The 14,405-nt window shown below is 47.9% G+C and overlaps 1 protein-coding gene across 1 annotated transcript; it reads right to left on the reverse strand.

The window, feature by feature from the left end:
* Positions 1-1,105: 1,105 nt before the first annotated feature.
* LOC137316376 (NACHT, LRR and PYD domains-containing protein 3-like) lies at positions 1,106-9,930 on the reverse strand. The gene is made up of 7 exons (XM_067980451.1): positions 9,296-9,930; positions 4,106-5,843; positions 3,578-3,664; positions 3,288-3,458; positions 2,953-3,123; positions 2,558-2,725; positions 1,106-2,386 (listed from the first exon to the last, which is right to left on the reverse strand). The coding sequence occupies exons 1-7, from the start codon at positions 9,828-9,830 to the stop codon at positions 2,299-2,301; spliced, it is 2,958 nt and encodes a 985-aa protein (XP_067836552.1). The 5' UTR covers positions 9,831-9,930; the 3' UTR covers positions 1,106-2,298.
* Between the last annotated feature and the right edge of the window lie 4,475 nt (positions 9,931-14,405).

A 14,405-nucleotide genomic window follows, 5' to 3' on the forward strand; every position in this document is an offset into this window, starting at 1 on the left:
ACATTTCTAAAAAGACAAGTTATTGTTGTGGTCCTGTTCTAAATATAAAGACTGCCAGGTTGGGAATCACCCTGGGGTGACTGAGTGCACTCTGGGAGCACTCTGAAGTGACTGGATGCAAACTGGGAATCCTGGGTGCAAACTGGGACCACTCTGAGCTGACTGGATTCACTCTGGGATACTGCGTGTAATCCGGGATCACTCTGGGGTGACTGGGTGCATGCTGGGATCCCTCGGTGCACTCTGGAATCACTCTGTGGTGACGAGGTGCACTCTGGGGTCATTGAGGGATCACTGTCGACACTCTGCATGGTAATTTCCGCCGTTTTGTCCAAGATGGCAGCGTAGTTGTCGCCATTTTATCCAAGATGGGTGCCGCACTGGCCGCCATTTTGTCCAAGATGGACACCGGACTTGTGCTCATTTTGTCGAACATGGCCGCAATAGTTATCGCCATTATGTTCAAGATGACCGCCGTACTTGCAGCTTTTTTTCCAAGATGGCCGCCGTTATTACCGCCAATTTGATCAGGAAGGCCGCTGGACAAACCCGCGTTTTGTCCAAGATGGCTGCCGTACTTGCAGTCATGCGGGCCGTGTGCAAATACACATCTATATGTTATCAATACAAATTGTTGTTGTTGTAGTTGTTGCGGTGGTGGTCTAAATATAAAGACTGCCACTCTGGGATCCCTCTCGGGTGCCCATTGCCTCCCCGAGAGGGGACCGCCCGAGGAATCCTCCAGAGGGGGCCGACGGAGGCCTCCCCCAGAGGGGACCGACCATGGCCTCCTCCAGAGGCTGCGCCCAAACAGGGTCCACGTGAGTTTGGTCTGTTTATTGCCTTGGGTTTAATTTCCTCTCTGGGCCCTGGTTTTGGGGCCTCGGTTTAACATGTTCCTGTTCGATTGTGACCGATGTCTAGAAGTGAATGATGCCAAATATTGCTCCCTGAACTGGCTGACATGACCGAGTTCAGATTGAATGAGTTCACCTCATCGACCATTAATTCGGATCCCCACAAGCTACTGAGTGACTGTATCAACAGTTTCTTGCCAAATCTTCAAAGAAGAAGAAGTCAGACAGCAAATCATGCACAAGAATGGTTTATTGAATTGGAATTCATAATTATCTTTATTTAAACATTGAATATAACAACAATAATTACATATAAACAGTTGTATACAGGGTCACCAAGCAATTTAAACACATAATTAATATGCAGATACTGAAAACAACGAATAACCGATTGTAAAAGCAGCTGAGAGTATCACCGTCATTCAGCATTAGCTGGAACACTGATTATCACATTATAGTTTAGATCAGTGTCTGACACGACTGCAGATTGGTAAGATTAATTTCGGATTAACCATTCAGATATCTGACAATTCAATCCCATGAGATCGCCAGTCCACGGAGTAAATTAGAGAATAAATTCATCTTGGGCGTTAGAGCAAAACAGGCGAAAGCGAATAAGCAGCTCGTTTTCCACTCTGACTGATTTTATTTTCGATTGAATGTTGCTTTCACCGAAGAGATGTTAAACCAGGGCCTACTCTGTCTGTTTCAGAGGACGGAACAGATCCAGCAGCAATAACACAAGAAAAGATAGGGAGTCCCTGGTGTTCCGATGAACATTGATCCAACAGTGACCCAGTGTCCAACTGCAGCCCAGACTGAGCCCCACCCTGGGCCCTTCCTGTCTGTACATTGACCCAGTGTCCCACTGCAGCCCAGACTGAGCCCCACCCTGGGCCCTTCCTGTCTGTACATTGACCCAGTGTCCCACTGCAGCCCAGACTGAGCCCCACCCTTGGCCCTTCCTGTCTGTACATTGACCCAGTGTCCCACTGCAGCCCAGACTGAGCCCCACCCTAGGCCCTTCCTGTCTGTACATTGACTCAGTTTCCCACTGCAGCCCAGACTGAGCCGCACCCTGGGCCCTTCCTCTCTGTACATTGACCCAGTGCCCCATTGGGGACCATCCAGCCCCGGATATCCTGCAGAATCAGCGCTGTGGGACCGGGTGACTGAGTCTCGTGACCCTGTCGCTGGGCCTCTGACGTCGCAATGGGAGATGACGCTCGCTCAGCTCGAGCTGGAAACCATTAAAGGGCCGTTCGGATTTAAACCTGGAGCGCGGCCGGTTAAAGGGGAGGGACAGAGAATCGGCCAAAAATGTTCATATAATGAGACCAGGAATGGTTATCAATTGAAATGTTCATATAATGAGACCAGGAATGGTAATAAATTGAAATGTTCATATAATGAGACCAGGAATTGTTATAAATTGAAATTTTCACACTCCCACGATCAGTCTTTGTCTTGTGCCCTGCAGTGACTTCATTTGATTCTTTCCATTCTGACTGAACCGATTCCTCCAAAGCCTGAAATGGATTAAAGATTAAACAGAAAGTAAAATATTTAACAACAGTGTAAATAACAGGGAGACTGTGGTTAATATTTCAATAATAAATACAAACAAATATTACCCATAAAACGGACTGAATCCCATTGATATTTTATTTATTACATTAAACATTAACACAAACACTCACCCGATCCACTCCAGACTCCTGCAGGTCTGTATGAGGGAGCGGAGAGCGGGCGCAGATCGGTCTGTGAAGGAGTTTGATCCCAGGTTCAGATCCGTCAGTGACCGATTTGCACTGAGAGCGGAGACTAGATCATCGGTGCAAGAATCTGTGAGACCGATATTATACAGACTGGGGATCGGAGGGAGAGAAATAACAAGAATCAGAGTAAATTCCCAGTGTTTATTAATAACACGATTACTGATACTAATAATAATGTACAGTATTTATTAATAACGCTATTACTGATACTGATAATAATGTACTTTATTAGTAACACTATTGCTGATACTAATAATAATCTACTGTGTTAGACATCCAGTTATTATATACACAAACTCACACAGTCTGGTACTTACCGCAGTTCCTGTATTTTACAGTCCGGGTTCCTCAGAGCCGCAGACAGTAGTTTCACTCCTGAATCTCCCAGTTTATTATTACCCAGGTGCAGAACCGTCAGTGACAGGTTTGTACTCAGAGCGGAGACGAGATCCTCCGTACAAGAAGCTGTGAGATCGTTATCCCACAACCTGGAGATCAGAGAGAGAGGAGAGAGACAGAGACGAGCAGGGATAACAGGAATCAGAGAACATTCCCAGTATTTATTTGTATTATTATTACTTATACTGACATTAATGCACCGTTTTCAGCATCCAGTTATTATAAACACAATCTCGCACAGTTTTATACTCACTCCAGTTCCTGTATTTTACAGTTCGGATTCCTCAGAGCCGGTGACAGCAGTTTCACTCCTGAATCTCCCAGTTTATTATTACCCAGGTTCAGACCCGTCAGTGACCGGTTTGCACTGAGAGCGGAGGAGAGATCCTTGGTACATGAATTTGTGAGATCGTTATCCCATAACCTGGAGATCAGAGTGAATTCCCAGTATTTATTTGTATTATTATTATTTATACTGACACTAATGTACAGTGTTCGACATCCAGTTATTATAAATACAATCTCACACAGTTTGGTACTTACCGCAGTTCCTGTATTTTACAGTCCGGGTTCCTCAGAGCCGCAGACAACGGTTTCACTCCTGAATCTCCCAGTTTATTTCTCCCCAGTCTGAACACAAACAGACAAAGAGTGAGTAACAAACTGAACCACATTCCCGATCTGACAATATGTCTCTGATATTACAGGAAACACTGAAAAATCTTCAGGAAATTAATTCCCAGATTTCCCTGTCTCTGACAATGAATCTCACTCTAGCCAGGGAATGGATAGAGTGAGATTCAAGGACTGAATCAGGGACTGTCAGTAAATGTTTTTTCAAATAAACTGCTGTTTGTGTGAATCCTTTTAATGTACTTCAGTCCGGTCTCATTCCCTGCTGATCAGAATTACCCTCCTGGAGGTCAATGACTGGTCCCGTCATGTTTGGGGAAAATTGTCTGCTTTTCTCTGTTTTATCTGAACTGTTTGCTTCCCTTCATTAGGGAGCAAGAACAAAATCTGTAAATGTTCTACAATTGGGCTAACAGTTAGAGACAAATAAACAGTTACCTCAACACCTGGCATTTGTACAGTGCGGGTCCCAGCCGCTGGAGTCCTTCACAATGAATGGAGCAGTCCTCCAGATTGAGTTCTTTTATTGTATCACAGAGTCCAATGACATGAGACAGCACTGCACAGTCAATCGGGGTCAGTCGCAATCCACTAAATGTAAGTCTTTCCACAGATCCCACTGAGACCAGAGCCAGTGTTTCATCCTGAGACTCAAACAGGTAGTGGAATGTGTTCAGGAGGTCCCGTTTCGCAGTTTTACTATATGTCTTTCCAATCTGTCCTTCAACCTCCTTCTTCACCCATTCAATCACTCGGCAGATTGTTTGATGAAGAAATGGACCCAGAAACTCCTCCAGGGGCCGAGCTGACTGTGAGGAGGAGAGACCAACAACAAAACGGAGAAATATCTCAAATCGCCCATCTTCCTTGCTGTGGGCTTCACGGAGGAGTTTCCGGATGTCCCCTGGATCTGGAGTCAGGAATTGTGCGAGTGCGGCTACAAACTCTTGGATGGTGAGGTGCGGGAATGTGTAAACCACACTCTGGGCAGAATCATCTCTCTCCAAAAGTTCCATCATGAACCCAGACAGGAACTGGGAAGGTTGCAGATTGTACTTGATCAAATCTCCATTTCTAAACACAATCTTCTTCTCGGAGACTCCAGTGAAGGCCATCTCACCGATCTTCAGTAACACATCACGGGGGGATTTAATCTCTCGGCCATCGTTTTTCAGAATGTTGTAAATATAGCAGGAATATAGTTGGGTGATGGTCTTGGGAACTCGCTGCTGTTTCCTGTCTCTTTGTATGAAGAAGGGACCCAGTGACAGACCGAGGATACAGCAGTGGAAAGGATTGAAACACATGGTGTACAGGATCTCGTTCTCCTCCACATGTTTGAAAACAGCTGCTGCCACCGCCTGATCTTCAAAAAACTTGTTGAAATATTCCTTCCGTTCCTCACCAACAAATCCCATGATTTCAGCCCAGATATTGATCTCAGCCTTTTCCAATAAATGTAATGCAGTGGGGCGGCTGGTCACTAGCACTGAACATCCTGGGAGCAGCTTGTGCTGTATTAAACTGTACACAATGTCAGACACTTCACACCAGTCTTCAGGATCTGTGCACATGTACTGAGGTTCTGTATTTCTCCGATTGTCAGCAAAATCGATACTGTCCTTGAATTCATCTAAACCATCAAATATAAACAGTAATCCCTCTGGGTGCTTCCAGAGATCTCTCAGAATATCCCCAAAGTAAGGATACAGATCCAATATCAGATTCCTCAGGTTTATTTTACAGTTAATTGCGTTCAAATCGCGGAATTTAAAACTGAAAACAAATTGAAAGTGTGGGTATATTTTCCCAGTGGCCCAGTCATAAACAATCTTTTGAACCAATGTTGTTTTTCCAATCCCCGCGACTCCGCTCACTGCTGCTGAACTCCCAGATTTGGATTTTCTCTGGGAAAAACTGCTCTGGAACAATTGGTCAGTTCGGATTTTTTCCAATTCTCTCCGGCGATGTTTCTCTCTCCACTCTTCATGGTCTCGGCCTTTTGCCAGCAGTTCATGTTCTGCAAGTGTCCGATCTCGAACAGTTGAAATGACGGTTACCTCAGTGTATAAATTGACCAACTGGAAAATCTTAACCTTCTCGTTTATTAGGATCGTGTTCACTCTCAATGTTTCAGTTTGGACCCGGAGTGTTTCCTTGTGTTTCTGTTGAACATCTTCAATGAGAACAGACAGAAAGTGGTTCTCAATGTTAGTTATATTAATATGAAAACAAATTCTCAATATCTCTTTAATATTCAGTTTCACAGCTTCAATCGAGGTGCGAGCAGGACATTTAACTCAGTTACTGAAAACCTCGTTTGAAAGTGAACAAGGGCTGAGAGAAGTTTCAAATCCTCACTTGATTGTAATATTTAGTGAACATGGAGATTTCTTTGAAGGTGTTATTTCCCTCTGATGGTTCATACCATCAGCCCTGACATGCACTATAGACGTCTCGTTTCAAATCCACGCATTATCCTCGTTATGTGACAGTAGAAGTTCTCGTGAATCAATCTATGAAATTGTCAGTGGTGCTGACCTTCTGCGGAAATGGGAAATAGGGTATTGGGTATCAATGGGAGAGGGACAGACGTGAATGGACAGACTCCCACTGTTATTGTATCTGACCTCTGGCAGGTTATCTGGGATATTGTGGGCATTGGGAGAGGGACAGTCTGTGAATGGACAGAAGTTCCACTGTTTAACCTATGTGTGAGGGCAGCTTTTAGAAACTGGACTCGGGTTGGCCATCTGGAATATTTTCTGAACTTCTATCGTCACCTGAGCACAAGTAATGATTACAGCAATTCTGAAGGTACAGAGGGGAATCAGAAAGATGATTTCAGGTATTCGAGTTTGGGTTGAGGTTAGGGTGAGGAGGTTTGATGTATTTCGTTTGGACAAGGGACTTCGGTATTGGAAAGTTTCAATCGAATTCCCAACATTAGTGCAGGAAACAGGCTCACAATCACCAAAATAATTAATAACGGAGAAAATTGAAAGTCAGAAATAAGAATGGAAATTAGAGTAATTTTCTCACCCAATGTGGTGGGGTTCGGGGGACCCAGGTACCAAGGAAAGACACTAAAAGGGCAGTGTAAGTGGGGTCAAGACATAATTGAACGTGTTTCTGTGGATACACTGAGAGGAGTGGTAGGTGGGGTCATCTCTCGAACAGGGACAGGCTTATTTGCGCAAAATGGCCTTTTCCTGTCCCTCATCATTCTCCTGTTATATTGTGTTTCAGAAATTGTGAACAATTTTTCACCATTTTACATCTAGATTGAATGTGTTCTTAAAACAGTCCTGTCATATCACCGATTAGAATTAGGATTAGAACTGCTGCCCACATCACTCAGAGTAATGTTAGAGCAGAAAACACTCACAGTTCATATCAACTGTTCTCCCAATAATGATACGCCGTTGTTTCATTTTGGTCTGAATTTCCTCTAATGCAGGTTTGGGAAATTAAAATATATTTCCATCAGTCATTCCATTGGCTCCACAGAGACCCTGAGTTAAAGGACTATTCTCTGAGTAGAATAAGTTCTCTCTTCCACTGCCACCAGTCATTCCCTTGGGTCTAAAATGACCCTGATTTAAAGGACTGTTCTTTTCGTGGAATAAGTTCTCTCTTTCACTGCCATCAGTCATTATATTGGGTCTAAAAAGACCCTGAGTTAAAGGGCTATTCTTGAATTGAATAAGTTCTCTCTTTCACTGCCATCAGTCATTATATTGGATCTAAAAAGACCCTGAGTTAAAGGGCTATTCTTGAATTGAATAAATTCTCTCTTTCACTGCCATCAGTCATTCCATTGGGTCTAAAAAGACCCTGAGTTAAAGGACTGTTCTTTGAGTGGAATAAGTTCTCTCTTCCACTGCCATTAGGAAGCCAGTCCGTAACTCCAAATTACACTGAACATTGTCTTTCCCTCACATTAATCCACAGCACTGCTTTTTACTTGTGAGCACAGAACATCTGGGCAGCACTTAGCAGGTGTGTTTGGAGGCAGGAAGTGTCGGGATCCTACCAGTTGTGTATGGGGGTTCACAGCGTATCGGGATCCTGCCAGGTGTGTATGGGGGCTCACAGTGTATCAGGTTTCTGTCAGGTGCATATGGGGATTCAGAATACATCGAGAACCGGCCAGATCTGTACGGGGATTCACAATCGATCAGGTTCCTGCCAAGTGTGCATGGGAATTCACAGTTTATCAGGATCCTTCCACGTGTATATGGGAATTCACAGTGCATCAGGATCCTGCCAGGTGTTTAAGGGGATTCACAGCTAATCAGGAGCCTGCCAAGTGTGTATTAGGATTCAGAGTGAATCAGGATCCTGCCAGGTGTGTATTGGGATTCACAGTGTATCAGGATCCTGCCAGATGTGTAGGAGTATTCACAGTGTACGAGCATTCTGCCAGATGTGTATGTGGATTCACAGTGTATCAGGATCCTGCCAGTTGTGTATGAGGATTCACAGTGTATCAGGATCCTGCCATATGTCTATGGGGATTGACAGTGCATCAGGATTCTCCAATTTGTGTTTGGGGATTCACAATGTACCAGGCACCTGCCAGGTGTTTATGGGGATTCACAGTGTATCGGGATCCTGCCAGGTATGCATATGGATTCACAGTGTATCGGGATCCTTCCAGGTGTGTATGCGGATTCACAATGTATCAGGATCCTGCCATGTGTGCATGGGAATTCGCAGTGATCGGTGAGCAGTGTTTTGGATTCACTTAAGTTTACGGAGGATGAAAGGAGCAAAGCCGGCTCGGAGAGTATTGGAAAAATCGAGTCTGCAGGTGATCAAAGCACGGAGGAGGGTTTCAGCAGCAGATGAGCTCAAGAAGGGATGGAGATGGCCGATGTTACTGAGTCCACATGATGCACTGCAGCAACTCGAAACGGCTTCTTCGACAGCTTCTTCCAATCCTGGAACCTTCACCACCAAGAAGGACAAGAGCAGCAGGCACATGGGAACAACACCACCTGGACGTTCCCATCCAAGTCACACACCATCCCGAATTGGAAATATATCGAGGTTCCTTCATCGTCGCTGGGTCAAAATCCTGGAACTCCCTTACAGCAGAGTGGGTGAACCTTCACCACACGGACTGCAGCGGTTTAAGAAGGCAGCTCACCACCAGCTTCTCAAGGGCAATTAGGAATGGGCAATCAATGCCGGACTCGCCAGCGACGCCCACATCCCATGAACGAATAAAAAAAAATGTGGAAGTAGGCGGTCCTTGCGGTGGAGAGAATATCAGATCGGAAGCTCAGCTTGATGACACAGCCCGACTCCGCCGTACGGACCGACACCGCTGCACGCCCCGACAGATCGACATACCGCCCCCGACCGACCGACACCGCCCCACGCCCCGACCGACTGAAACACCACCCCCACCGACCGACAGCGCCCCACACCGGTAATACAACCTTTAGCTGATATGGAGAAGAACGGACAGTATTAATACACTACCTCACACAGATACGGTGTGATATTGACAATAATCATCCGCAGTTCCGGCCACGATGGTATGAATCCTCCCAAACACTCCCCCGCTCCATTACCCTCACTCTCGGTACTGCCCACTCCCTGCTCTGCAGCACCCACCTGCCACTTTCTCCGCCACCCTGGACTGCAGCCTCCGCTTCATCAAAGGGGAAATCGGCATTGCAGCCTGTAGTCGCCGGTCAGCGGCCTGGGCACGCTCTTCCGCAACCTGGAGTCGGCGCACCGCGGCCTGGGACCGCTCTTTCGCGGCCTCTGCTCGCTTTTCCGCGGCCTGGAGTCGCCGATCCGCCGCGGCATGGGTTCTCTCTTCCGCGGCCTGGGGTCGGCGCTCCGCTGCCTGGGCCCGCTCTTCCGCGGCCTGGGCCCGCTCCGCCACGGCCTGCAGTCGCCGCTCCGCGGCCTGGGCCCGCTCTTCCGCGGCCTCTGCTCGCTCTTCTGCGGCCTCTGCTCGCTCTTCCGCGGCATGGGCCGGCTGTTCCGCGGCCTGGAGTCGATGCTCCGCGGCCTGGGCCCGCTCTTCCGAGGCCTGGGCTCGCTCTTCCGCTGCCTGGGCCCGCTCTTCCGCCGCCTGGGCCCGCTCTTCCTCGGCCTGGGCCCGTTCTTCCGCGGCCTGGGCCCGCTCTTCCACCGCCATCACAACTCCCCGACCACTTGCCTCTCCGCCTCCCACTCCCTGAACAGGGGTTTAAATAACAGGAGCCACGTGACCCCCTCCGTGCAGGCAGTGAATCAGTGGGGCGGGACCGGGCTCCTGATTGTTGGACAGAGATGTCAATCAGATTGAACCTAATAGCTGGGACCGAAACTGAAACCTCCTGCAGCCTGACGAAAAAGCATCCCAGCTTTCGTACTGAAGACTTGTGCTCCAGAATTGGCTGCGTCTCTAGCCAAGCTGTTTCAGTACAGCTACAACACTGGCATCTACCCAACAATGTGGAAAATTGCCCAGTTATGTCCTGTCCACAAATAGCAGGACAAATCCAATCTGGCCAATTATCGCCCCATCAGTCCACTCTCAATCATCAGCAAAGTGATGGAAGGTATCGTCGACAGTCCCATCAAGCGGCAGTTACTCACCAATAAACTGCTCACCGATGCTCAGTTTGGGTTCCGCCAGAACCACTCGGCTCCAGACCTCATTACAGCCTTGGTCCAAAAATGGACAAAAGAGCTGAATTCCAGAGGTGAGGTGAGAGTGACTGCCCATGATATCAAGGCAGCATTTGACCAAGTGTGGCACCATGGAGCCCTCGTAAAATTGAAGTCAATGGGAATTAGGGGGAAAACTCTCCAGTGGCTGGAGTCATACCTAGCACAAAGGAAAATGGTATTGGTTGTTGGAGGCCAATCATCTCAGCCCCAGGGCATTGCTGCAGGAGTTCCTCAGGGCAGTGTCCTAGGCCCAACCATCTTCAGCTGCTTCATCAATGACCTTCCCTCCATCGTCAGGTCAGAAATGGGGATATTCGCTGATGATTGCAGAATCTTCAGTTCCATTCGCAACCCCTCAAATGATGAAGCAGTCCAAGCCCGCATGCAGCAAGACATGGACAACATCCAGACTTGGGCTGATAAATGGCAAGTAACATTCGCGCTGGACAAGTGCCAGGCCATGACCATCTCGAACAAGAGACAGTCTGACCACCTCCACTTGACATTCAATGGCATTACCATCACCGAATCCCCCACCATCAACATCCTGGGGGTCACCATTGACCAGAAAATTAGCTGGACCAGCCATATAAACACTGTGGCTACAAGAGCAGGTCAGAGGCTGGGTATTCTGCGGCGAGTGACTCACCTCCTCACTCCACAAAGCCTTCACAAAGAGGTTGATCCTCTCCAGGGGAGGATGGCAGTGGATTGAGAGGATGGCGGTGGATGTGGACCAGTTGATCTTCTCCAGGGGGAGGAAGGCGATGGATTGAGATGATGGCGGTGGATGCGGACCAGTTGATCTTCTCCAAGGGTGATGGATTGAGATGATGGCGGTGGATTGGGACCGGTTGATCTTCTCCTGGACTCTCCCATCAGTCAGCTCGCGGCCCCGCCGCTCGACACACGTCACACGCACGCTGTGTCGGTTTAACTGCCGCGCAACTTTAAAATTAGCAGCCACATGACCCGAGCCGACGTCCCCAACTCGAGGTCAATCAATCAAACGCGGGGCGGGTGCTGAGCCCCGATTGGTGAGCAGGGATGTCAATCAGCTACTTCTGATTGTATTTCCGGTCATTCACTTCTTTCTGGGCAAAAACACCAAAGGAAAAGCGGCCCCACCGTGACGAATAAAAGAATTGAAGGATAGGATTAGATCGAAAGAGGAGTGAGATAAAGTGAGCAGAAAAAGCAGGAAGCCTGAGGATTGGGAGCAGTTTAGAATTCAGCAAAAAGGAGCAAGAGATTGATTGAGAGGAAAACCAGAGTATGAGAGTAAAGGTGGAAGGAAGATAAAAGCGGACTGGAAAAGATTCTACAAGTATGTAAAAAGAAAAAGATTAGGAAGACAAGTGTGGGTCCCTGACGTTCAGAAAGGGGAGAATTTATTGTGGGGAACGAGGACTGACTGGGTTCATGGGCAGCTGTCTGTGTCCCACCTGACGTGGAGCGTTAAATCAGGACACTCGAGAAATGCTCGATCCCAGAGCAAACCGATGGTGTATTGATGTAAAGGGGCATCCTCGCTCACACTCACTGATATACAGGGGCATCCTCGCTCACACTCACCGATATACAGGGGCATCCTCGCTCACACTCACCGATATACAGGGGCATCCTCGCTCACACTCACTGATATACAGGGGCATCCTCGTCACACTCACTGATATGAACGGACATCCTCGCTCACACTGACTGATATAAAGGGGCATCCTCGCTCACATTCACTGATATAGAGGGGCATCCGCGCTCACACTCACTGATATAAAGGGGCATCCTCGCTCACACTCAATGATATACAGAGGCTTTCTCTCTCACACTCACTGATACACAGGGGCATCCTCGCTCACACTCACTGATATACAGGGGCATCCTCGCTCCCACTCAATGATATACAGGGGCTTTCTCTCTCACACTCACTGATATACAGGGGCATCCTCGCTCCCACTCACTGATATAAAGGGGCATCCTCGCTCACACTCACTGATAGACAGGGGCATCCTCGCTAACACTCACTGATAGACAGGGGCATCCTCGCTCACACTCAGTGATATACAGGGGCATCCTCGCTCAATCTCACTCTCACTCACTCATATATAGGGGCATTCTCGCTCACACTCACTGATTTCAAGGGGCAATCTCGCTCACACTCTGATATAAAGGGGCATCCTCGCTCACACTCACTGATAGACAGGGGCATCCTCGCTCAATCTCACTCTCACTCACTCATATACAGGGGCATCCTCGCTCCCACTCATTGATATACAGGGGCATCCTCACTCACACTCACTGATATACAGGGGCATCCTCGCTCCAACTCAATGATATACAGGGGCTTTCTTCTCACACTCACTGATATACAGGGGCATCCTCGCTCACACTCACTGATATACAGGGGCATCCTCGCTCACACTCACTGATATACAGGGGCATCCGCGCTCACACTCACTGATATACAGGGGCATCCTCGCTCCCACTCACTGATATAAAGGGGCATCCTCGCTCACACTCACTGATAGACAGGGGCATCCTCGCTCACACTCACTGATATACAGGGGCATCCTCGCTCAATCTCACTCTCACTCACTCATATACAGGGGCATTCTCGCTCACACTCACTGATTTCAAGGGGCAATCTCGCTCACACTCTGATATAAAGGGGCATCCTCGCTCAAACTCACTGATATAAAGGTACATCCTCACTCGCACTGGCGGGTGGGGGGGTGGAGCGGGTTGTGGGTTGGTGGGGGGTGTGGTGGGGGGGGAGGTGGGGGGAGGTGGGAGGGTGGTGGTGGTAGATTGGGGGGAATATTGTGTGAGTGGTTAGAACCTCTTAAAGGCAGACTGCACTTCTTAAAGGCAGGCTGCACCTCACAAAGTCAAGCATTTGATTCAGATACAAATCTCCGGGGTCATGTCTTCTCTTAATTAAAAAGGCTAATAGAATGTCGGCCTTTATTTCAAGAGGGTTGGAATCTTAAGGGGTGGAAGTTATGTTCCAGCTGTACAGAGCTCTGGTTGGACCCCATCTGGAGGACTGCATTCAGTTCTGGGCACTGCACCTCAGGAAGGATATATTGCCCTTGGAAGGGGTACAGCGCAGATTTACCAGTATTATATCGGGGCTTAAAGGGTTAAATTATGAGGACAGGTTGATTAGACGAGACTTGTATTTCCCTGAATATAGAAGATTAAGGGGCGATCTAATTGAGGTGTTTTAAGATGATTAAAGGAGTTGATAGGGTAGATAGAGAGAAACTCCTTCCTCTGGTGGGGGAGTCCAGCACAAGGGGGACATAACCTTAAAATTGGAGCTCGGCCGTTCAGGGTTCATGTCTGGAAGCACTTCTTCACACATAGGGTAGTGGAAACCTGGAACTCTCTCCCACAAAAGTAAATTGAGGCTCGGTGTCAATACGAAATTTCAAAATTGAGATTGATAAATTTTTGTTAGGTTATCGTATTCAGGATTCTGGAACCAAGGCGGCAGATGGAGTTAAGATACAGATCAGCCATGATCTGAATGAGTGGTGGAACAGGCTCAAGGAGCTTATTGACCTCCTATTGCTCCAATGCAATAGGCTCGAGGGTCTGAATGGCCTCCACCTGTTGCTATGTAACAGGATCGTGTGGCTGAATAGCCTCCTCCAGCTCATGTACAACAGTTATGAGGGGCTGAATAGCCTCCTCCTGTTCCTACTTAACAGGCTTCAGAGGCGAAATCTCCTCCAGTTCCTGTGTGACAGGCTGGAGAGCCTGAGTGGCTTCGTTCTGTTCCTGTGTAATGGGGTCGAGGAGCTGAATGGACTTCAGTTCCCATGTAAAAAGCTCGAGGGGCTGAATGGCCTCCTCCTTTTGCTATCTGAAAAGCTTGAAGCGTTGAGTGGCCTCAAGTTCCTGTATAACAGGCTCGAGGAGCTGAATGGCTTTCAGTTCCTGTATAACAGACTTATGGGGCTGAATGGCCTCCCTCTGATACAATCTAACAAGCTTGTGGGGCTGATTGGCCTCCTCTTCCTGAGTAACAGGCTCGAGGGTTAGAATGGCCTCC

Source organism: Heptranchias perlo, unplaced genomic scaffold (genome assembly GCF_035084215.1).
Source record: "Heptranchias perlo isolate sHepPer1 unplaced genomic scaffold, sHepPer1.hap1 HAP1_SCAFFOLD_59, whole genome shotgun sequence".
Taxonomy (NCBI): Eukaryota; Metazoa; Chordata; class Chondrichthyes; order Hexanchiformes; family Hexanchidae; genus Heptranchias; species Heptranchias perlo.

Coding starts and splice junctions, on each gene's coding strand:
- LOC137316376 (XM_067980451.1), bottom strand. CDS start 9,830: ATGGCGGTGGAAGAGCGGGCCCAGGCCGCGGAAGAACGGGCCCAGGCC. Junction 3,459..3,577: donor TGTAAAATACAGGAACTGCG/GTAAGTACCAAA, acceptor TCTGATCTCCAG/GTTATGGGATAACGATCTCA. Junction 2,387..2,557: donor AGGAGTCTGGAGTGGATCGG/GTGAGTGTTTGT, acceptor AATCCATTTCAG/GCTTTGGAGGAATCGGTTCA.